This window comes from Phyllobates terribilis, unplaced genomic scaffold (genome assembly GCF_046119375.1).
Source record: "Phyllobates terribilis strain yellow unplaced genomic scaffold, ASM4611937v1 Scaffold_4__5_contigs__length_816908805, whole genome shotgun sequence".
Classification (NCBI taxonomy): domain Eukaryota; kingdom Metazoa; phylum Chordata; class Amphibia; order Anura; family Dendrobatidae; genus Phyllobates; species Phyllobates terribilis.
The window spans coordinates 54,551,706-54,575,678 of record NW_027362764.1 but is presented as its reverse complement, the minus strand read 5'-3'; the positions used below and the strand labels follow the sequence as shown (position 1 = coordinate 54,575,678).

The window sequence follows — 23,973 nt, the reverse complement described above, 5'->3', positions numbered from 1 at the left end:
CGATGTAGCAGAGCTGAAGCTGTCGTGGGAACCATGGAAAGGTAAGGATGATGTTGCTTTATTATTTTTCTTTTATTGCAGGAGATCGTTGGCTTCAGCTGGAATGGGCGTGACGGTAAGTATGGTTTAATTTAGAACAATAAAGGAATGTGTCTTTATTTCAATTAAAGGAGTTTATTCTGGGTGTTTGTGTTTTTTTTTTAACTTTGACTATGGGGTTAGTAATGGGGGTGTCTTATAGACGCCTCTCCATTACTAACCTGGGCTTGATGTCAGCTGCCATTATAAGCTGACATCAACCCCAACCCTATTACCCCACTGCCACCGCTACAGGGCAGTGGGAAGAGCGAGGCTAAGTGCCAGAATTGGCGCATCCTATGCATGCGCCAGTTCTGGGGCGGCTGACGGCTGGTGTTTCTAGCCTGGGAGGGGGCCAATATTCATGGCACCCTTCCTGGGCTATTAATATCAGCCCCCAGCTGTCTGCCTAGCCTTTGCTAGCTATTTAAATAGGGGGGACCCCACGTCATTTTTTTTGGGTCCCCCATTTTAATAGCTAGTAAAGGCTAGGTATTCCGCTGGGGGCTGATATTAGTAGCCTGGGAAACTCCGTGGGTATTACCCCCTTCCCAGGCTTCAAACATCTGCCCCAGCCGTCTGCTTAACCTCCGCTAGAGACTAAAATTAAGGGGAACCCCACGCCAATTTTTTTTTAAATAAATCCTTTATTTTAACACTAAATGACAAGTACAGTAACCAGCACTGTCACTGTACTTCATATATATGTGACTGACATGTTTCTATCTATCTAATCTATGTGTGATTCTCTATTCCTTCTATTCTAAATTGTCGGGTACCGCTGCTGAATTGCCGGCCGGCTTTTTTAAAGAGACAGTGCATGAAAACACTATTATTTTTTTTAATAAATCCTTTACACTAAATGACAAGTACAGTAAGCAACACTGTCACTGTACTTCATATATATGTGACTGACATGTTTCTATGTATCTAATCTATGTGTGATGCTCTATTCCTTCTATTCTAAATTGTCGGGTACCGCTGCTGAATTGCCGGCCGGCTTTTTTAAAGAGACAGTGCATGAAAACACTATTATTTTTTTTAATAAATCCTTTACACTAAATGACAAGTACAGTAAGCAACACTGTCACTGTACTTCATATATGTGACTGACATGTTTCTATCTATCTAATCTATGTGTGATTCTCTATTCTTTCTATTCTAAATTGTCGGGTACCGATGCTGAATTGCCGGCCGGCTTTTTTAAAGAGACGGTGCATGAAAACACTATTATTTTTTTTGATAAATCCTTTACACTAAATGACAAGTACAGTCCCCATCTCCCAGGGTAATAAGGGGCTTACACGAGTAAGAGGCGTCACACATCTGTACATGCGGAATCCAAACGTTTCAATGTGCTGATGGTACCCGGGTCTAGAGGACAGGAGACTCTCCCCCGGACCCGGGTACCATAGAACCTGTAAAAAAAGAATAAAATTAAAAAAAAATATTATATTTACCTTCTGATGGCCCTCACTGCACTCGTCTTCACTTGCAGGCAGATCACGGTGGACTGAAGGACCTGCGCTGACGTCATAGTCATGTGAAGGCAGGTCCTTCAGTGTACCGCGAGCTGCCGGCAAGCCAGGACGAATCAAATAAAGACTCCGGGGGCCATCAGAAGGTAAGTATAGATTTATTTTTTTATTTTTTACCATTCTCTCGGGTCACACTATATAAATCCATGCCGTTTATATTGATTTATATAGTGTGACCAAGTTGTCAAGCACTTTCCAAGTGATGCTAAAATCGCTTGGAAAGCGCTTGTCAACCCGCATGCGGAAATGCATGTGAAGAACGCTTCCCATCCGCATGTCTCTGGCAGGAAAAACGCATGTACAATCCGCATGTACAATCTGCATGTACAATCCGTATGTACAATCCGCATGTACAATCTGCATGTACAATCCGCATGTCCAATCCGCATGTCCAATCCGCATGCATTTTTTCTGCCAGGGAGATGCAGAAACGCTCAGGAAAAAAAACGGAGCATTTCTGCATCGTGGGCACATAGCCTCAAGCTGTTGTTATAAAGTATTCTAATTTACTGAGATGATGACTTTTGTGTTTTCATTGGCTGTAAGCCATAATCATCAACATTAACAGAAATAAACACCTGAAATAGATCACTCTGTGTGTAATGACTCTATATAATATGAGTTTCACTTTTTGGATTGAAGAACTGAAATAAATTGACTTTTTTATGATATTTTAATTTTGTGAGAAGCGCGTGTATGTGATCCATGTCTACAGCCCATACCTCTGATATGAACACATCAGCTGGAGTCACTTTAATCTGTAAAATAATGACAATTACAGTAATAATGATCTGTATAAGTTTCTTCATCCTCAAAACAATCACGGACGTCTTAATTTTTTTTACGGATTGTCCTGAAATTTCTAGACAGTTGGCAACTTTGGTGGAAAACTCCAGAGCAAAAGATGCCACAAAGTTGAGTTTCCACAGAACTGGAGTCACAGACTCTGTTGTGTAATGGTAATAACATTATCATTTGTGTGAGCATTCCCTTCACTTCTCTGCCATAAAAATCCTCACATTGTATCAGGGTAACATAAAAACCCTCATCCTTCAGGTCCTAGACATCTGCGTGACCCATCCTAAAATTTCTCGTTTTGGATTCTATTGATTTCTTTCTTGGAGATGGTGTAATGCTTCATTTCTCCTGTGGAAGTGCTGCAGGAAAGCCGAACACTTCATATTGGACTACTACACAGTTTACTGATGATGTTGGATATGGGACAATCTGCAATCAAGATAGATAGATAATAGATAGAGAGATAAATAAACAGATAAATAGAACAATGGATACTGTAGTTAACTAGATAGATACAGTTATATGAAAAAGTGTGGGCACCCCTATTAATCTTAAGCTTAATGTTTTATAAAAATTGGTGTTTTTGCAACAGCTATTTCAGTTTGATATATGTAATAACTGTTGGACACAGTAATGTTTCTGCCTTGAAATAAGGTTTATTGTACTAACAGAAAATGTGCAATCTGCATTCAAACAAAATTTGACAGGTGCATAAGTATGGGCACCTCACCAGAAAAGTGACATTAATATTTAGTAGATCCTCCTTTTGCAAAAATAACAGCCTCTAGTCGCTTCCTGTAGCTTTTAATGAGTTCCTGGATCCTGGATGAAGGTATTTTTGACCATTCTTCTTTACAAAACCATTCTAGTTCAGTTAAGTTTGATGGTCGCCGAGCATGGACAGCCCTCTTCAAATGATGCCACAGATGTTCAATGATATTCAGGTCTGGGGACTGGGATGGCCATTCCAGAACATTGTAATTGTTCCTCTGCATGAATGCCTGAGTAGATTTGGAGCGGTGTTTTGGATCATTGTCTTGCTGAAAGATCCATCCCCTGCATAACTTCAACTTTGTCACTGATTCTTGAACATTATTGTCAAGAATCTGCTGATACTGAGTGGAATCCATGCGTCCCTCAACTTTAACAAGATTCCCGGTGCCGGCATTGGCCACACAGCCCCAAAGCATGATGGAACCTCCACCAAATTTTACTGTGGGTAGCAAGTGTTTTTCTTGGAATGCTGTGTTTTTTTGCCGCCATGCATAACGCCTTTTTGTATGACCAAACAACTCAATCTTGGGTTCATCAGTCCACAGGACCTTCTTCCAAAAAGAAATTGGCTTCTCCAAATGTGCTTTTGCATACCTCAGCCGACTCTGTTTGTGGCGTGCTTGCAGAAAAGGCTTCTTTCGCATCACTCTCCCATACAGCTTCTCCTTGTGCAAAGTGCGTTGTATAGTTGACCGATGCACAGTGACACCATCTGCAGCAAGTTGATGCTGCAGCTCTCTGGAGGTGGTCTGAGGATTGTCTTTGACTGATCTCACCATTCTTCTTCTCTGCCTTTCTGATGTTTTTCTTGGCCTGCCACTTCTGGCCTTAACAAGAACTGTCCCTGTATTCTTCCATTTCCTTACTATGTTCCTCACAGTGGAAACTGACAGGTTAAATCTCTGAGACAGCTTTTTGTATCCTTCCCCTGAATAACTATGTTGAAAAATCTTTGTTTTCAGATCATTTGACAGTTGTTTTGAGGAGCCCATGATGCCACTCTTCAGAGGAGATTCAAACAGGAGAACAACTTGCAAGTGGCCACTTTAAGTAGCTTTTCTCATGATTGCATACACCTGGCTATGAAGTTCAAAGCTCAATGAGGTTACAAAACAAAAAAAAGTGCTTTAGTAAGTCAGTAAAAAGTAGGTAGGAGTATTTAAAACAAGAAAATGGTAAGGGTGCCCATACTTATGCACCTGTCAAATTTTGTTTGAATGCAGATTGCACATTTTCTGTTAGTACAATAAACCTCATTTCAAGGCAGAAACATTACTGTGTCCAACAGTTATTACATATATCAAACTGAAATAGCTGTTGCAAAAACAACAATTTTTATAAAACATTAAGCTTAAGATTAATAGGGGTGCCAAAACTTTTTCATATAACTGTATATAATAGACAGATAATATATAGATGGAACGATAGATAGATAATAAATAGATGATAGATACAGTTGAAACCAGTAGTTTCCATACACTATATATAAAGACACATCTGACATGAAATCAGAATAAACCTTTCCCGTTTTAAGTCAATTAGGATTTTACCATAATTTTTAATATTTGCCAAATCCCAGAATAATGAGAGAGAGAGAATGTTTTAAGGTATTTTTATTATTTACTGCAAAGTCAGAAGTTTCCATACATTTCATTAGTATTTGGTCCCATTGCCCTTAAACTGAATGACTTGGGTCACACATTTGGGACCTCCTTCCACAAGCTTCTCACAATAGTTGGTCGGAATTTGGGCCGATTCCTCCTGATAAAACTAATGTAACTGATCCAGGTTTGTAGGTCACCTTGCTCGCAGCCTTTTCAGCTTTGCCCATAAATTTTCAATAGGATTGAGATCAGGGCTTTGTGATGACCACTCTAAAACATTGACTTTGTTATCCTTAAGCCACTTTGTTATCATTGTGGCAGTATTCTTGGGTCATTGTCCATTCGGAAGTCCCATTTCCTTACAAGCCTTAACTTCCTGGCTGATGTCTTGAGATGTTGCTTCAGTATGGCCACATAATCTTCTTTTCTCATGATGCCATCTATTTTGTGAAGTGCACCAGTCCCTCCTGCAGCAAAATAACCCCACAACATGATGCTTCCACCCCCGTGTTTCACAGTTGGTATGGTGTTTTTAGGCTTCCAAGCTTCTCCCTTTTTCCTCTAAACGTAACAATGGTCATTATGCCCAAAAAGTTAAATTTTAGTTTCATCAGACCACAGGACATGTCTCCAAAAATTAAGGTCTTTGTTCCTGTGTGCATTTGCAAACATTAATCTGGCTTTTTTATGTTTCTTTTGGAATAATGGCTTCTTTGTGGCAGAGTGGCCTTTCAGCCCTTGTTGATACAGTACTTGTTTCACTGTGGTTATTGACACAATCTTCCCGATCATCTTCACAAGGTCTTTTGCTTTTGTCCTTGGGTTGATATGCACATGTTGGACCAAAGCACTTTCATCTCCGAGACACAGAACCCGTCTCCTTCCTGAGCGGTATGATGGCTGGACATTACCATCCTGTTTGTACTTGCATATAATTGTTTGTACAGATGAACGAGGCACCTTCAGGTATCCAAGTTGTATCCAAGGATGAGCCAGACTTGTGCAAGTCCACAATTCTCTTCCTGATATCTTGGCTGATTTCTTTAGACTTTCCCATGATGCTACACAAAGAAGCAGTGTGTTTCAGGTGTGCATTAAAATACATCCACAGGTGTGTCTCTAACTCAGATGTTGCCAAAAAAACTATCAGAAGCTTCCAAACACATGACATCATCATATGGGCAGTCCAGAATTGTTTAAAGGCATAGAAATCTTAGTGTATGTAAACTTATGAGTTTGCAGTAAGTAATAAAAATGCCTTAAAACATTCTCTCTCTCTCTCTCTCTCTCTCATTATTCTGGCATTTGGCAAATATTAAAAATTATGGTAATAATAATTGACCTAAAACAGGAAAGGTTTATTCTGATTTCATGTCAGATATTGAGAAAAACATGCAGATGTGTCTTTTTATATAGTGGATGGAAACTTCTGGTTTTAACTGTAGATAAATAGAGGGATGGATAGATGATAGATAATAGACAGATGATACATAGGTAAATAGTTAATTTATAGATAGATAGACATGAGATAGATAGAATAACAGAAAAAGGGGATAAAGCAGCACAAGTTTGATATCGCTGTAATCGTATTGACCTGGAGAATCATGTTGCAGGGTAATTTTTACCACACAATGAACAAATTTTTTTTTGCAGTTTTTTTCCCCCATTTAACCGCACTTGGAATTTTTTTTTTTTCGTTTTCTGTTTTCCACATCATTGTACAATTCTTTTGCTTTTTACAGATTTCTGAATATTTTTAACCACTTAAATAAAACAAAATACTATACAGGTCTGGTATCGCTGTAATCGTATTGACCTGGAGAATCATGTTGCCGGGTAATTTTTACCATATAATAAAATAAAAATTGGCAGTATTGCAGTTTTTTGAACCTCACTTGGATTTTTTTTCATGTTTTCCAGTCATTTGTAAGGTAAAATGAATAGGGTCAATCAAAACTACAAATTGTTTTGCAAAAATAACAAGCCCTAATTAGGGTATGTTGGCAAAAAAATAAAAAAATTATGGCTCCTGGAGTGCAAAAAGGTAAAATCGCCTGGTTATTATGGGATTGATCAACTATTATCCCAGATTTTCGGGTCTCCTGTTACCTCTCTTCTGCTTATCCTCTTAGCACTTTATATATAGAAGTAACGAGCAGGGGGCAGCACTGAGCAGAGGTGAGCACTCTAGCCTTATGTAACATATGAGCGCCATTCCAAGAAATGATGGGAGTGATGATCATACTCATACATAAGAAAAAAAATGTTAAAAATCCCTTTACCTGGAATGTTTGATGGAATGATATGTTTCACATTGGAGTTTGTTTCTTAATTTTAATTTAAACATTTTTTACCTAAAACTTAAATTGAGAATTCTGCACAAAATTAAAATTTCACCAGTAAAAAATATTTTATTTTTTTATTTTTTTTAATATACAAAACATTACAATAAATGTGAATCCATCCGAGAGTTGAATCCTCTACATTAACCCTTTGTGAGCAGTGTATATACAGATGTACAAGTTCATATGTTTAAAACTAAAAACAGGAGTTCCCTTACATTTGATTATGTAAAAAAAAGTGAAATATTGCATATTATCCACTTTACTAAATACAAGTATGTACAGAAAAATAATAATAAAAAAATTTAAAAATTAGAGTCTTTATTTGGGCTCATCGTCAAGAACCCAATTACTTGAGTCAGTAAAAAATAGACCTGGACATAGATACAGATTATTGTCTTGTTTTTCCATCCAGAATTTGTTAAGTGTTATGACACTATTCCAAATAAGTACTTTTTGGAGAGTTTTTAAGTTTTTTAACTTTTGTTATTTTTTTGTATTTTTTTTTTATGATAAATTCGTAATCATAAGAAATATTACATTATTATTAAATATACAGGATTGGAGTTAACCGTGTAAGGTTTTAGAGGCCTGGCCTTCTGTGCAGCCCCATTTAGAAGTTTTTTCAGCGAAGGAAAGTCATTATTAACACTGCCCCCTAGTGGCACATGTGGTAAATGCCAGTCCGTATAAAAACATTCACTTGGCTTTTTAATTCACATTGTATACTACGGAGAGATATAGGTGAGCTTTATCTTAAAATTCCAACATTCATGTAAAAAAAAATGGAGTAAAATACTTTACTGCTTACAAGTGTGTTAATTGGAAGTACAATTTTCTAATTTTAGAAATATCACAACAACAAGCAAGCTCTTCTCCGCCGGATCTCCCACGAAAGACAGAAAGTGCATTAATGTGAACCTAAAATAAAGTCTTATCTTCTCCTTGTCGACACTCAAGGTTGTGGCTTCACCTTGCGAATACGATTTCTGTTCCGTGGCTTTTTATTACCTAAAAATCAATAATAATTGATCAAATTAGGGAAGAATTTTTCAATTTTTGTTTTGTATTTGAAGATTTATTTCATTGATTTAGACTTTCAGGTTTTTTTTTTCATGCATATGACCAAAGGTTATATATAAACATGTGTAAACACTGAGAAAATTATTATATAAAAATAATTGCAAAACATAGAATTTAGGCCTGGATATATAGGGTTAAAGATAATTGTCTCGAGGGGTTGGGTAACGTGAATATTAGTCAAATTTATAGAATTTTATGTGATGCAAGTAAGAAATAATAAAGTACATTTCAGGACAACATGTTTCACGTGCCCATAAATCCAGGAATCCAAAAATCGAATTATCTGTCCTTTGTTTAAAATACACACACACATTATATAATATATATATAGATAGATAGATAGATAGATAGATAGATAGATAGATAGATAGATAACAGATAGATAAGGAAAATATAGATAGATAGATAGATAGATAGATAGATAGATATTTTTTTAATTATTATTATTTATTTTTGAAATCTTGTTTACATATATATATATATATATATATATACATATATATATAATATATATAGGTATATACAGTGCCTTGTGAAAGTATTTGGCCCCCTTGAACTTTTCTACCTTTTGCCACATTTCTGGCTTCAAACATAAAGATATAAAATTCTAATTTTTTGGGGAAGAATCAACAACAAGTGGGATACAATTGTGAAGTGGAACGAAATTTATTGGATATTTTAAACTTTTTAAAAAAAGGAAAAACTGAAAAGTGAGGCGTGCAATATTATTCGGCCCCCTTGAGTTAATACTTTGTAGCGCCACCTTTTGCTGCGATTACAGAAGCAAGTCTCTTGGGGTATGTCTCTATCAGTTTTGCACATCGAGAGGCTGAAATTCTTGCCCATTCTTCCTTGCAAAACAGCTTGAGCTCATTGAGGTTGGATGGAGGGCGTTTGTGAACAGCAGTTTTCTGCTCTTTCCACAGATTCTCGATTGGATTCAGGTCTGGACTTTGACTTGGTCATTCTAACACCTGGATACGTTTATTTTTGAACCATTCCATTGTAGATTTTGCTTTATGTTTGAGATCATTGTCTTGTTGGAAGATAAATCTCCGTCCCAGTCTCAGGTCTTTTGCAGACTCCAACAGGTTTTCTTCCAGAATGGTCCTGTATTTGGCTCCGTCCATCTTCCCATCAATTTTAACCATCTTCCCTGACCCTGCTGAAGAAAAGCAGGCCCAAACCATGATGCTACATGTTTGACAGTGGGGATGGTGTTTTGAGGGTGATGAGCTGTGTTGCTTTTACGCCAAACATATCGTTTTGCTTTGTGACCAAAAAGTTCGATTTTGGTTTCATCCGACCAGAGCACCTTATTCCACATGTTTGGTGAGTCTCCCAGGTGGCTTGTGGCAAACTTCAAACGAGACTTTTTATGGATATCTTTGAGAAATGGCTTTCTTCTTGCCACTCTTCCATGAAGGTCAGATTTGTGCAGTGTACGACCGATTGTTGTCCTATGGACAGACTCTCTCACCTCAGCTGTAGATCTCTGCAGTTCATCCGGAGTGATCATGGGCCTTTTGGCTGCATCTCTGATCAGTCTTCTCCTTGAAATTTTAAAGGGATGGCCAGGTCTTGGTAGATTTGCAGTGGTCTGATACTCCTTCCATTTCAATATGATCGCTTGCACAGTGCTCCTTGAGATGTTTAAAACTTGGGAAATCTGTCTGTATCCAAATCCGGCTTTAAACTTTGCCACAACAGTATCTCGGACCTGCCTGGTGTGTTACTTGGTCTTCATGATGCTCTCTGCACTTGAAACAGAACCCTGAGACTATCACAGAGCAGGTGCATTTATACGGAGACTTGATTACACACAGGTGGATTCTATTGATCATTACCAGTCATTTAGGACAACATTGGATCATTCAGAGATCCGCACTGAACTTCTGGAATGAGTTTGCTGCACTGAAAGTAAAGGGGCTGAATAATATTGCACGCCCCACTTTTCAGTTTTTAATTTTTTTAAAAAAGTTTAAAATATCCAATAAATTTTGTTCCACTTCATGATTGTGTCCCACTTGTTGTTGATTCTTCCCCAAAAAATTAGAATTTTATATCTTTATGTTTGAAGTCAGAAATGTGGCAAAAGGTAGAAAAGTTCAAGGGGGCCAAATACTTTCACAAGGCACTGTATGTAATAAAAATGTAAAAAGAGTTCATATAATTTTATATATTACTAAATATATAATATTCCTGATATATGATTGTTTGTATTGTACAAAAATATATACATACTGTAATATATAATATACTGGTATATATATATGTATATGTATACATATATATATAACTTTAGTGCGGGGACAGGAAACAAGAAATTAAAGAATAACTTGGTTTATCTGCATAGAAGGGGTACACTCTTTTGCACCATTGTTTTATTTTGTTTGTTTATTGTTTGTCTGTTTTTTTTTTCTTCTTAAAGCAGCACATTTTAATTCATTTCCAGATAAATATTTAAATAAAATGTATAATTTCAAATGAATTGAATTTATTCGTTTTGGAAAACAATATTTAAACAATTTAGTTTTGGATAATTCCATTTTATATTTATTATTTATTTATTTTCTCTTTAGAAAATCTCAAAATGATATTTTAATTATAAATATTTTTCCACATCTTGGCATTTGCGTTAAACCAAGTTATTTAGACATTTTCTGCTTTTTTTTTTTTTTTTTACATTTTTTTTAAGCTAAATGATTTTTGTGAAATCTCCGCACACACCTTTCTTGCACACTTTATTACAATCTTCAATCCTGACAAAGTTGTTGGAGTTTCCCCCACAACCAGTGTAAGTAAACTCTTCACAGGTTTTGGATTCAATGTTGAAATAATAGCGAGGGACAGAAGCAGAGCAGGATCCCTCATCCTTTGGGCTATAGCAGAAGCTGGGAGCATCTATGAACACAAAACCAAAGAGCTGCTATAATGGACGAACAGAGAAAGAGTCGAGTATGAGAAAGGGACATTATCCATCTATTATCTATCTATCTATCTATCTATCTCATATATTTCTATTTATCTATCTCATATCTCTATCTATCATCTCATATTCATCTATTTATCTATCTCTACTAATCAACATTCAATATATTTTTCTCTTTTTAAATTGCATTAAAATTGTAACACTATATGTCATTAAAATTAAAATGATCCATTAAGTGGATCTATCACCAGAATTCACATTACAATCTGAATACAATATTAAATTGATTTCTTAGACCTGATGAGGTTGGTGTACTTACTATGAAAAACCTATGTCATAATGGGATTGAAAGTTTATACACAATGTCCGCTCACCCTTCGCCTGATTAGCAGCTCATCGGTGTTCCTCCTCCCTGCTGCTGCTGAATCTCCACCAACCTGGCATGATTTACAGTTCCTCAGTGTTCCTCCTCACTGCTCCTGGAAAATCTTGGCCCACCTAAATGACAGCTCCTTAGTGTCTGTCCTGGTGCTGCTGCTGAATCTCAACCTACTACCTAGCTGGATTGACAGTTTCTCAGTGTCCTTCCTCCCTGCTGCTGAATCTTTGCCAATTTAGCATGATTGAAAGCTCCTCCTCCCTGCTGCTATTAGATTTTCACCCATCAAGCCTGAACGAAAGCTCCATCTATTCTGGTGCTGCTGCTGAATATCCACCCACCTAGCTGGTTTGACAGCTCCTCAGTGACCCTCCTCCCTGCTGCTGAATCTCCAGCCACTTAGCCTCATTTACAGCTCTTCAGTGTCCCTCCTCCCTGCTGCTGAATCTCCAGCCACTTAGCCTGATTTACATCTCCTCAGTGTCCTTCCTCCCTGCTACTGAATCTCCATCCACTTAGCCTGATTTACAGCTCCTCAGTGTCCCTCCTCCCTGCTGCTGAATCTCCAGCCACTTAGCCTGATTTAGAGCTCCTCTGTGTCCTTCCTACCTGCTGCTGAATCTCCATCCACTCAGCCTGATTTATAGCTCCTCAGTGTCCTTCCTCCCTGCTGTGGAATCTCCATCCACTTAGCCTGATTTACAGCTCCTCAGTGTCCCTCCTCCCTGCTGCTGAATCTCCAGACACTTAGCCTGATTTACAGCTCCTCAGTGTCCTTCCTCCCTGCTGCTGAATCTCCAGCCACTTAGCCTGATTTAAAACTCCTCAGGGTCCCTCCTCCCTGCTGCTGAATCTACAGCCACTTAGCCTGATTTAGAGCTCCTCTGTGTCCTTCCTCCCTGCTGCTGAATCTCCAGCCACTTAGCCCGATTTACAGCTCCTCAGTGTCCTTCCTCCCTGCTGCTGAATCTCCAGCCACTTAGCCTGATTTACAACTCCTCAGTGTCCCTTCTCCCTGCTGCTAAATCTCCAGCCACTTAGCCTGGTTTAGAGCTCCTCTGTGTCCCTCCTCCCTGCTGCTGAATCTCCAGCCACTTAGCCTGATTTACAGCTCCTCAGTGTCCTTCCTCCCTGCTGCTGAATCTCCATCCACTTAGCCTGATTTACAGCTCCTCAGTGTCACTCCTCCCTGCTGCTGAATCTCCAGCCACTTAGCCTGATTTACAGCTTCTCAGTGTCCTTCCTCCCTGCTGCTGAATCTCCAGCCACTTAGCCTGATTTACAACTCCTCAGTGTCCCTCCTCCCTGCTGCTGAATCTCCAGCCACTTAGCATGATTTACAGCTCCTCAATGTTCCTCCTCCCTGCTGCTGTTAAATCTTGACCCACTAGGCCAAAATGACAGCTCATCAGAGACTCTCTGCTGCTGCTGAAATCTCACACTGCTCAGTATAAACTGCAGCTGTCAGTCAGACTGTGTGATTGGAGATCGGATAGCTGTCAGTCAGGCCGCACTGAATATACTTGGACTAAGTGATCAACTTTCTCACTCTTTAGCTGTACTCATAAAATACTCATTTTAATACTAACATTATACAGCCATTCTGACATGGATAATCAAAGTAAATACACCAGCATCACCTGGATTGGATCCATCTATAAAGCATGCAGCTTGATTCATATAATCAAATACAGATACAATTTAGAAAGGTTTCCTACTTTGGCCACATTGTTTCTAGTAGAAGGGTATTACGAAAATGACCATAATCTTTGCTCTTGCTGGAAAACCCAGTGATCGACTGTCATAAGTGATGGAACTCAGCAACAAGTGTTACATTTCCCTGCAGCGCCATCACAGGGGAAATTAAGCATTACATCATTCTCATCACAAGCAGATCCAGACAGGTCCTCCAGGCATAAGACGCTGCTAGTTGCCACCCCTACTGATCTAGAATGAAGACCCCCCCACAATTAACTCAGATCCCCCCAATAGTGTGTATAACAGGGAGTTTTTAAAAGCAGACATCGGAGTAAAAAAAAATAATAAAAAATGACTAAATAATGTTGGAATGGACTAAAGTATTATTTGAATCACTCCAAAGAATTGGTTAGTGTCCCTTTAACAAGGGTTATACATTATACTTTATATAACTATATGATACAGTATCTACATGTATTGTCATCTTTTTTCTCATTTTACGGGTTAGTGACTGAGGAATGAGTAATGCCTTGTTCAGACACAACTTACTCACGTAAGATAAACTATAGTAATGATGTGACCGAGTCTTAAGTCACAAGGGAAAGTGATATCATCCAAATAAGATTGCAGAACTGAGAGAAAGTGATTGAGTCAGACGCCGTCCTCTGTACAATGCCCTGTGGATGGCGCAATCCTTCCTACTAATCCGTCTACAACACCACAGTATATGGTAATGAGCATGTACACCACCTCCCTTAAAAGAGCATTAAAGGGGTTGTCCACTACTGAACAACACCTTCTTAATATTACCAATCTTTTTCACAAAATTAAAGAAATTGTATACTTACCTCCTGGACCGGCGTCGATCCTGTGATCTCCCCGCTGTCCGTCTCGGCGATCACATGATGGCTGCAGCCACTGATTGGATGCAGCCTTTCAGTATTTCATCAGGACAGAAGTCCGCTCTGACGGTTTGTCAATGTCATGTGACCATCAAAAAATATAGCGGGAGATCGGAGGAGCTGCACCCAGTCCAGGAGGTAAATATAATTATTTTTTTTTCGCAACAAAACAGAGCAATGAATAATGATTTGTGCAATAGTAGACAACCCGGTTAAAGGGAATCTATTTTTCTATCTGATCTGAGAGCAGCATGATGTAGGGATAGAGACCCTGATTCCAGCGATGTGTCACTTATTGGGCTGCTTGCTGTAGTTTTGATAAAATCCCAGTTTTATCTGCTGCAGATTTAACAGTTCTCTGAGCCCTGTATAACCCCGCCCACATCACTGATTGGCTGTTTTCTGTGTACACTGGCAGAAAGCTGCCAATCAGTGATGGGGTCGTGGTTAAACTACATGGCTTCAGGTTTACTAGTACTCTAGTGATAATCTCCTGCTGATAAAACTGTGATTCTATCAAAAGTACTGTACAGCAAGCAGCCCAGTAAGTGAAACATCGCTGGAATCAGGGTCTCTGTCTCCACATTATGCTGCTTTTAAAAATCTGGTGACAGATTCTGTTTAAACATAAAAAATGACAAAAAAACACACGCAGTATACAACACTTCCTTCTATATTCTCCTCCTTTTGTTCGATCCTATTTTCCCCATATGTGGCTCGCTGCAAAGATAACTGCAGTAGGAGCCTCCCCCCAACGTTCCTGTCTGCAGTAGGACATAAGAGTTGGTAAGCCCTACACCTTGACTAATTCCCTTTACTTAGCCACAGCTAAACCTTCTATTTATAAGTGTCTCTCTGCTCTGGATCATAGTGGTGGTCGTGTCTATAATGTCCATAGCTCCTTTAAGTGCACATAGAAAAGCAGTCGAGAATATTTACATCACTTGGTTATTTTGTCATTGATCTATAACAAATCTCCTCCATAGTCTGAACCTCCCACAAGATTTTTCTCAAGCTGCACCAGTTCTCTGGACTGCGCTACCCTGGACAATAATTTCCAACATCCACAGGTTTAGGTGTGAACTAAAAACATAATTTCAGACAGCTCTATCACATTCCCTGATCTGACTACATTTCTTCTCGGAAGCCAATTAAGTTATCCCCCAATCTTTGCATCACCTTAATGCACTTTAGAATTTATAATTATATGTATGTAACAAAGATAGATAATATATAGATAGATAGATAATAAATAATAGATAGATAATAGATAAATGACAGATAGATAATAGATAGATAATAGATAGATGATAGATAGATAGATAATAGATAGATGACAGATAATAGATAGATAATAGATAGATGATAGATAGATAATAAATTAATAGATAATAGATAGATAATAGATAGATGATAGATAAATAGATGATAGATGATAGATAGATAATAGATAGATAATAGATAAATAGATAGATAATAGATAGATAATAGATAATTGATAGATGATAGATAATAGATAGATAAATAATAGATAGATAATAGATAATAGATAGTAAATAGATAATAGATTATAGATAACAGATAGATGATAGATAGATGATAGATAATAGATAATAGGTAGATAATAGATAGATAGATAATAGTTGATAGATAATAGATAGATAATAAATATATAGATAAATAGATAATAGAGAATAGATAGATAGATAGATAATAGATTATAGAGAATAGATAGATAGATAATAGATAGATAGATGATAGATAGATGATAGATAGACAGATAATAGATAGATAATAGATACATATATAATGGATAGATAGAACTCTAGGAGGACAATGATAGTAATAGCTCCACCACCAGGCAGAAGATACCTGGCTCCAGGCGTGGCCCCTTCACCCGTTTGATGTCCATGATTATCTATTTATGATTAAACTTTTTGTTTTTCCTTTTTTCTTAACTGGGTGAGAATGACGGGTGCCCTGACTCTCCCTCTTGGAGCCCCCTCATGGACGACATACCAACCACAGGGGGCATTTTTATGGCACCTTCTTATTTGAAAGATAACAAATATTTTGGCCATTTTAGTAAATACAATCACATTTTGCACTTTTCTTCTAGGTCATATTTTCATATTTTGCCTTTTTTTTAACTTACATTCATTATTTCCGTATTCTTATTTTATTTTAATTCATTTTTTTTTTTGCGGAATTTTGGATGATTTTATATTATTTCCACCATTCCGTTGTGATATTTTATGAGTTTCTCCGTGTTACTTTGTTTTGTGTTATATAATCACGAGTGAGTCATGAGACAGCCGGACAGCGCTGAATGTCATCACTTACTTCGTTTGGGAGCGCAGGTCTCCAGACAAGACGCTTCATCGCTGAAATTATTATCATTTCCATAGCAGCCACTAAAAATAAACTTTTCGCACTTCATGGTAATCAGGTTGAAGGTATAGCGCTTCAGATAGGCTCGGCAACGGCCCTCCTCTGGCTCCATCCTGCAAATTTTGGGGACTTCTAGAACAGTAAAATAAAAAGGTTACAAGTCAATACAAAAGATACATCCGATACATCATGAACCAAATAGAAACAAAATACCATAGTAGTAATATAAAAACAACTTATCAGTAAGACAGAACGAAGGAGAAGCGTGGATGCCGTTCGGAGGTCACTTGACGTTTGTGATTTTTAGTAGGACTTTTTAGTAGGACCGTACGACAGGAATGTGACATATGGTGGCAGCTTCACCTTGAAGGTATGAGCTATTGGCCAACCATTCCATGTTAGTTTTTTGCTCTCTGATCATTAGCCCTATAATTAATTCTCCAGCTTTTGCAGAAAGACGTTGGCTCACATACAGCGCCAACTGTCCACTTTTTCTAAGTTCTTGGCTGTCGATTGTAAGATTTTTTCATTAACACGAATGCTCGAATCATCTGAAAGAAACCCAACACAACTAATCAACGTTACCCCAGCCAGGATCCTTCTCCTCCATCTCGATAAGACATGGAGACTTGAAAGCTGCTGACTGATCCAGCCGAATGCCCCTAAGGTCTATAGGTAGCAGAAATGGGTTTTTCAAGTTGAGACCAAGTACATTTTCAATAATGGGATCAAGTTTTATTAGCTAATCTTGAATGGAGGAAGGGGACATTAATGGGGTCCTACACAATCACCTCCCTTCATATTTTGCTTCTGGTAACATAGTTAGCAATCTGAAACAGGATTGTCTATTCCAGACAACTCCTTTAAGGGAAATGATGAAAAAAATAACTAGGACCTTGACAAGCAGCCCAAAGTCACGGACTTAAACCTATACATTTTGTATTTAATACGTTGGCAAAAAAGTCCTCTTTTCAGACTGTTATGAATGGTTGGCAATCCTGTGGATAAATATTGAAGGGGAAAAATAATTGTTGAAAAATTGACAAATGTTGGCCAAAAACTTTATATAGTTGTTAGCTTAATGCTTGTTCTGCTGAAAGTTCTTTCTCCCAACCACAATCAACATGGACACTCATTAACCCCAATGTATTCTCAATCAGGAGGGCAAGCTGAGTGATCTCCCATGAACACAACATGCCCAACCCTTGCCTTTGAAGGCAAGTCATGATATCCCCATACACATTAGATGGTTTTTCAGTGGTTCCAACCAACATACATCCAATGGGTGTGGCCACCTTAAGAAATTAAAATAATTTCAAGCTTTTGCAGTAGCATCCCATCCATCAATCAAGGACCTCATCTTAAAACGGCAAGATGGCAACTTTTTCGGACTTGACGGGGCACCGTTTTGGCTAATACACAGTCCATCTCCGCACATTGCCTTCTCTAACTTTTTTTCTTAGGAGGCCATTTAAGGCATAATTTCCATTTCAGGAAACTAATAGGCTTGAAGTAGTTCTCCCCCTCCTTGCATTGGATCCAACCTTATGAAACAAATGAGCTTTTCAGGACAATTTTGAAGTGATTGTCCTTTGCAGCAAGTGACCTGCTCTTGTCTTTAGTTGGCTTTGGTTGGACCTCAATGTTGCATCGGAAGGTCATCTATTCTTGTGATAGACCAGTTCAACTCCACATAATATAACAATAAAACTCAAAAAATACCCAACGTAATGTAGAGGATGACTTATAAATTAGGGGAACACTTGTGGCACCCATGCAATTGATAAGGTCCAAAATTCCAATGGTCATTAAGTAGCTACAGGGTAACTTCAATAGAGGTTGAGGAAAAATATAGACACATGGAGTCTTCATGATTTGTGGGGTGGTCCTGCACAGAGCCGATCAATGCCTACAAAATATTATAGGGTGACGGTCAAGTCTGGCATTAATGGTAAATCATCGTAGAACTCACTTTTGATTTTCCAGCAAGTTTTTTCGCAATCCTCCAAGGTCTCAAAATTATTAGCATTTCCCCCGCAGCCTCCGTACATGAACACCTGGCACGTCTGGGTATAGCGGTCATAATAATAGTGGGGTAGCATGGCTTTACAGGGACCGTCATCCTTGGGAAGAAGACAAGCACTCATATCTGCAAGGAAATCATCACATGTTATCAGGGGGATGTGGGTCAAAGTACAAAAACATTCCCAGACAGAAAGCAAATAAGGGTCCATGGTGCAACCGAGAGCCCGGTGCATTCAGCATTATCATAGGACCAGCAAGATCCTGGAGCAGAAATACCTTTACATTTCTGGATAAGTACAGATGCAGCAGAGCTGAGTTTGTTATTTTCAGTCTCCATCGTTTGTGGATTATTATACCCTGTAAAACCACATTACGAATTCATCACTGCTCTGACTTTCTGATGGATGCACACTTGTTTTGTACTTAAGGAATAAAATAAATAAAGTCTCCACTAGGAGAAACAGAACTCCTTATACATTTTTTTCATAGATTCCACATCCATGAGATTAAAAAAACACTATAATGTGAATGACAGGCACATGGAGGTGGAGGATTGACCCGTAGGAGGCTATGGGTGTATATTTTAGGTCCATACATCACATAATACAACCACATGCATAAAGCCACAAACACAATGAATCTTATAAATCAAAACTTTTATACTCCCGTCCTTTCTTTTCTGGATCTCATCCCAATTTTTCTACATAGTGACTCCATCACTACGACATGTTAAGATCCCAAACTTTGCTAAAAAAGAAAGGGGAAAACTCCTTTTTTATGCCTTGAACTAATTATCCTATCTCCGTTCACAATTGGTTTTTGCAAATCTAGCCAGGAATAAAAAAGTCTAATTCTATATTATTAAGGCAGCTACCCTAAAACATCAATGTCTGACTATTTCCGATAGGTGGCAATAGCGGGTAAGCTTTCTTCCTCCTGGATGTAAGCTAATTTGCATACCTTTTTCCCAGGAAGCACTGCATGCCCTATAAGTCTATACTGCATCCCCTAGACATTTATGGATGTCACATGAATTTCTGAGAAAAAAAATCAATAAATTAATAGGCAGATAGGAGTCTGTAGGTGATGTATTTCAGGTCCATGCATACGCCATATGTATAAATGCTCAGAACGAATCATTAAAAGCAAACCAGAAAGGAAAACTTTGTATTCCCGTCATTTTTTTCTTCTGTTTCTCATCCCAGTTTTTCTACATAGTAACCCCATAATATTCCGAAAATAATAAAAAACAGAAAGCAGCGAACCTCTTAATTTCCTTGGCTTGAAACAATTATCCCTCCCCCCTATCCCTTGAGTATTGTGAAGCATTCCAACCTAGGAATGTGCTGGGTTCTCATATTTGCACAGAGGGGGAGCAGAAAAGATGCACTAATTACTCAATACTTTGCTACAAATGCATCAATCATGAATTATCTGTAAACTAACGCATTTCGCAACAATGCTTCACAACTTCTGCACATACACTTGTGGCTTGAACTCAAAAGGGAAAGTAATCGAAGGCTTTGAATAACTCAAAACTTCCTTTTTTAGCAAATGTGGCTGCTCAGCACTCCATGAATAAATGCCCCCCATCCCTCTTACTTCTTGCTGCAGATGTTCCATCCTGGGGTAGTGCGAAGGCTTGGACCAAGAGGGTGGCAGCAGCCAAGACCTGGGCAGCATAGACTTGCATGGTTGTTGGAGTTATCTTGGACTCTGAACTTCAGGCTGAGCCTCACAAAGGCTTTGTACAAGGCGGAGCTGGATGCAGAGTTAATAGACAGACTCAACTTCCTAAGGAACTTTTATACACAAAGAGAGCAGAAGCCTGAAGCAGAAGGAGTGGCCGTAGTGACTCATCCCTTCTGGAGCAGACATCATCAGTATCCCAGTATAGCCGAGATCTTATTATGCAAAAAAAACCAAAAAAAAAACAACGTCATCCACAAGGGAGGGAAGTTTTGCAACTTTGAAATGCAGTCGAAAAAGTTATTTTGCAGAAACCCCTCCCTAAAGAAACGCGGAGGGGATCTCTCAAAGGTTAAAGTCATTGCAATGTTATATTTTTCTAACTAATGTGTAATATTATTTTTATATCAAGGGTCCTTGATGATGTAACTGAAAATATGAAATAAAGGTTACGAAATGAAGGGTGTGAGGTGCCCTAGTATTTAGAAATGTGACATATACTGATGGGTTATAAAGTTCACTAGTCAACACTTATAATAAGAGTTTAGAATTATTTACGGTTAATGATATTATTATTTTATTATATTTTACATTTGCAAACTACGTTTATATTATAGATTTTATTGTTTTGAGTTTATTATTTGGATATATTTTTGCATTGTTTTATTATAACTTTTTGCATTTATGGTCTAAGAAGTATTATTATATGTTATACATTGTGGACCACAAAAAATAGTGCTCTGTTTGTCTCGTGTCCAGGAAGACTCTTATGGGGCTTTCACATTGCGTTCTTGCCCACGTTAAGTGGTCCCATCGGGTCTTGCGTCCGAATCCCCCTGCACAACGTGATTTGGACGGGGGGCCATAGACTATAATGGTGCGGACAGAGTCAATCTGTGGTCTGTCATGCATCATTTTCGGACGTAGATACCTACTGGAGGTGGACACTCTGATGCAGTCTACTAGGTCTTGCTGTCCGCCTCCAGTAGGTGTATACGCCATAAAATGAAGAACGACAGAGCGTACGTTCACTCTGTCGGCATCCTCCCTCCCTGTCAGTATCATTGTGGCCATAAATTATCTGCACCTGAACTTACGGAGTGTCAGCAGTGCAGGAACTAAAGAGGGTGGGGGAAGCATATTGTAATTGGCTACTGGATATGATCATAGATGGCCATTTAGACCCAATACAATTCATCTAATCAGATGTCCTGGCACTCAGAAAATTCACACAAGCTGAACGAACAGTAAATTCATGATTCCCAAAAAATTGTGTTTGGTACCCATTTATGGGTATACAGGTTGTGGGTACACAGTCGTGTACATTGACATTTTTCAGCACTTCTTTTCAGTTACGTGACAGCCAGTTTGAGGATTGTTTCCGCAAGTGAGATGGTCCTTTGTGTTATGAACTCACTTAGTGAGGTGGCTGGTAAGCTGTAAGTCACAGTGAGCAGCTCTGGAGGCTATGACGCAGCAGAGCTGAAACTTGCCGGGCAGCATGTGGATCTGCGAGGACCATTACAGCAGAATATTCAGGATGGCAGATGGACAAGAGAAGCTGGATGCACTAGGTGCAGCTGAGAAAGATGAGTGGATTGTATAGGAACAGCAGAGATATGTAGGCAAAATGGTATCTTGCTTCAAATATGCAGTTACACAAAGGAGAAGCAAACTTGTATCTTGCTTGCAGAGTTGCAGTTACACACAGGAACAGCAGAGATGTGTAGGTGAAATGGTATCTTGCTGCAAGTATGCAGTTACACATAGGATAAACAAACTTGTATCTTGCTTGCAGAGGTGCAGTTACACACAGGAATAGCAGAGATGAATAAGCAAACCGATAACTTGCTTGCAGACGTGGTTACTCACAAAATAGCAGATTAGCTAATGTGGACAGCATCAGGAGAGCAATGACAAGCTAGTTAACACAACTTGACACAGCTGAACTGAGAGAGCAATAGTGTTGGACTAAGCTTGAAAGTAGTAGCTAGTTGCAGACAGGAGTAGCTGGGAAAATAATTGGAGTTAAGACTGGAACACAGTTAAGAGTAAAATGAGGCTACAGTAGCATTGTGGCACATAGTGGCATCGTGTTATACTTCCTGAATACTCAGGCAATGGATGGCTGCCTGAGCCAGGATGATGACATCAGTAGTGACTCCCAGGCTACTACAGTAATTGGGACTAGCATGGACTAGCACAAAGGGAGAGGGGCAATAAAGTAAGTAAGAAAAACCCAGCATTGGAGTAGGAAAAGATGAGTCAAATCCTGCATTATTAGGATTATAATTATTTCCCTTTTTTATTTGTTTTCCTGATATAGACACCTCGATGCTTCTCACCATAGAATTAACTATAAGGAGAAGCTCTTATATCTCTGGACCACTGACATTACCTGTCATCGCTTGTACCTTTCTTTGATGATTTTAAGAAATGGGGAAATTAATGAGCATCAAAAAGTTATGTACTAATATGCCATATTTATTTAGGTTCTTTATGCATCAAAATATTGTAAATTCCCATAACATACTGTACACTGGGGATAATATCATAGGAAGCCAATTCTACAGCACAATGGGGGATCTTGATGCAAAGGCAAAGTGTAGCTGTTGTTAAGACCTGTAGAAACCAATAAGGTTTTTATTTAAAGGATTATTCTGGAAAGAGGTTATCACATATCCTGAGCTCTCGCCCACTGGTCTGTCTCATGTTTGAGTGGGGCTGGAGTTGTGCATGAGCGTTGTTCCTCCATTCATGCTCTATGGGACTGCCGGAAATACCCGAGCGTGGTGCTCAGGGCTTGTGCTCATATCGAAGGGTGGTGGACTGGAGTCTGAAGATAATGTCAGCCTAGAGAGAAGGTACAATTGGAGGGTTGTTGACTGAAAGCGCCCTTTAAGTACAAGGACTAGAAAGCTCTTGAGAGAGACAAGGCCTTCGAGGTCAAGGAACCAACTGGAGTGGGGCTTAAGAGAACTGGATCTGGGAACGATGGAGCTGGATCTGGGAATGATGGAGCTGGGTCCCTTGGGATTAGAGAATAAATAAGGGTGAACTAAGTCACTTGAGAAGTAGGGTAGTGGTAGAGGAACAGGACTTAACATGATGAAAAGAAAGATGGCTGTAGAAGATAAAGCCTAGGTGTTCTATGAAACAACTGCTTGAGATTCAATTTGTGAGTGGGACAGGTTGAGCCCAGTATGAAGTAACATAGTCCTTGATGTGGCCTCTGTGAAGAGAACAGAGTCTTAAAATAGTAGTTAACCCATCTATTTAGTGCTTTATGTGCTTAGTTAATTCTACAACGTTAAGTAACTGTGCCACTTGTGTGTCCTGAAACCACTAAACTTGTTTTACCTCCTAAAAAGACAATAGCCATAAAGTACAGTTGAATTGTTTGTATTGCCTTTCTTTGTGATTGTCTTCTTCTAGAAGGAGGCCACCCATGAGAGATTCGCACACTTTATAAGGTATTTTTTTCCCCCTCATGAACCCCCCAGGTGATAGAACTTTTGTTTTCCCATAATAACATGCCAGGCTCATGTAAATATAGGAAAACATGTTCTACTCTTATCAACCCTAGAATGTGGGAGAGTAAGGGGCCACTGACTCTGTAGCCCAAGGGCCCACGTACACTTCAAGGTAGCTCTGTGTCAGTCCCTCAGAATTGCCATAATTTTTCTTCATAGCATATCCCCAAGTCCTAATATTTGTGAACTGGAAATAAAAAAACAAAA

At 38.7% G+C, this 23,973-nt stretch overlaps 1 protein-coding gene across 2 annotated transcripts; it reads right to left on the bottom strand.

Moving 5' to 3' along the window:
- Positions 1-7,197: 7,197 nt before the first annotated feature.
- TFPI2 (tissue factor pathway inhibitor 2) lies at positions 7,198-20,414 on the bottom strand. 2 transcript variants are annotated; one of them, XM_073677348.1, is made up of 5 exons: positions 20,147-20,403; positions 18,492-18,668; positions 16,472-16,651; positions 10,948-11,121; positions 7,198-8,145 (listed from the first exon to the last, which is right to left on the bottom strand). In XM_073677348.1, the coding sequence occupies exons 1-5, from the start codon at positions 20,235-20,237 to the stop codon at positions 8,090-8,092; spliced, it is 678 nt and encodes a 225-aa protein (XP_073533449.1). In that variant the 5' UTR covers positions 20,238-20,403; the 3' UTR covers positions 7,198-8,089. The 2 variants fall into 2 exon arrangements, with proteins under 2 accessions (XP_073533449.1, XP_073533450.1); XM_073677349.1 differs by lacking the exon at positions 10,948-11,121 and having other exon boundaries at positions 20,147-20,414.
- Positions 20,415-23,973: the final 3,559 nt, after the last annotated feature.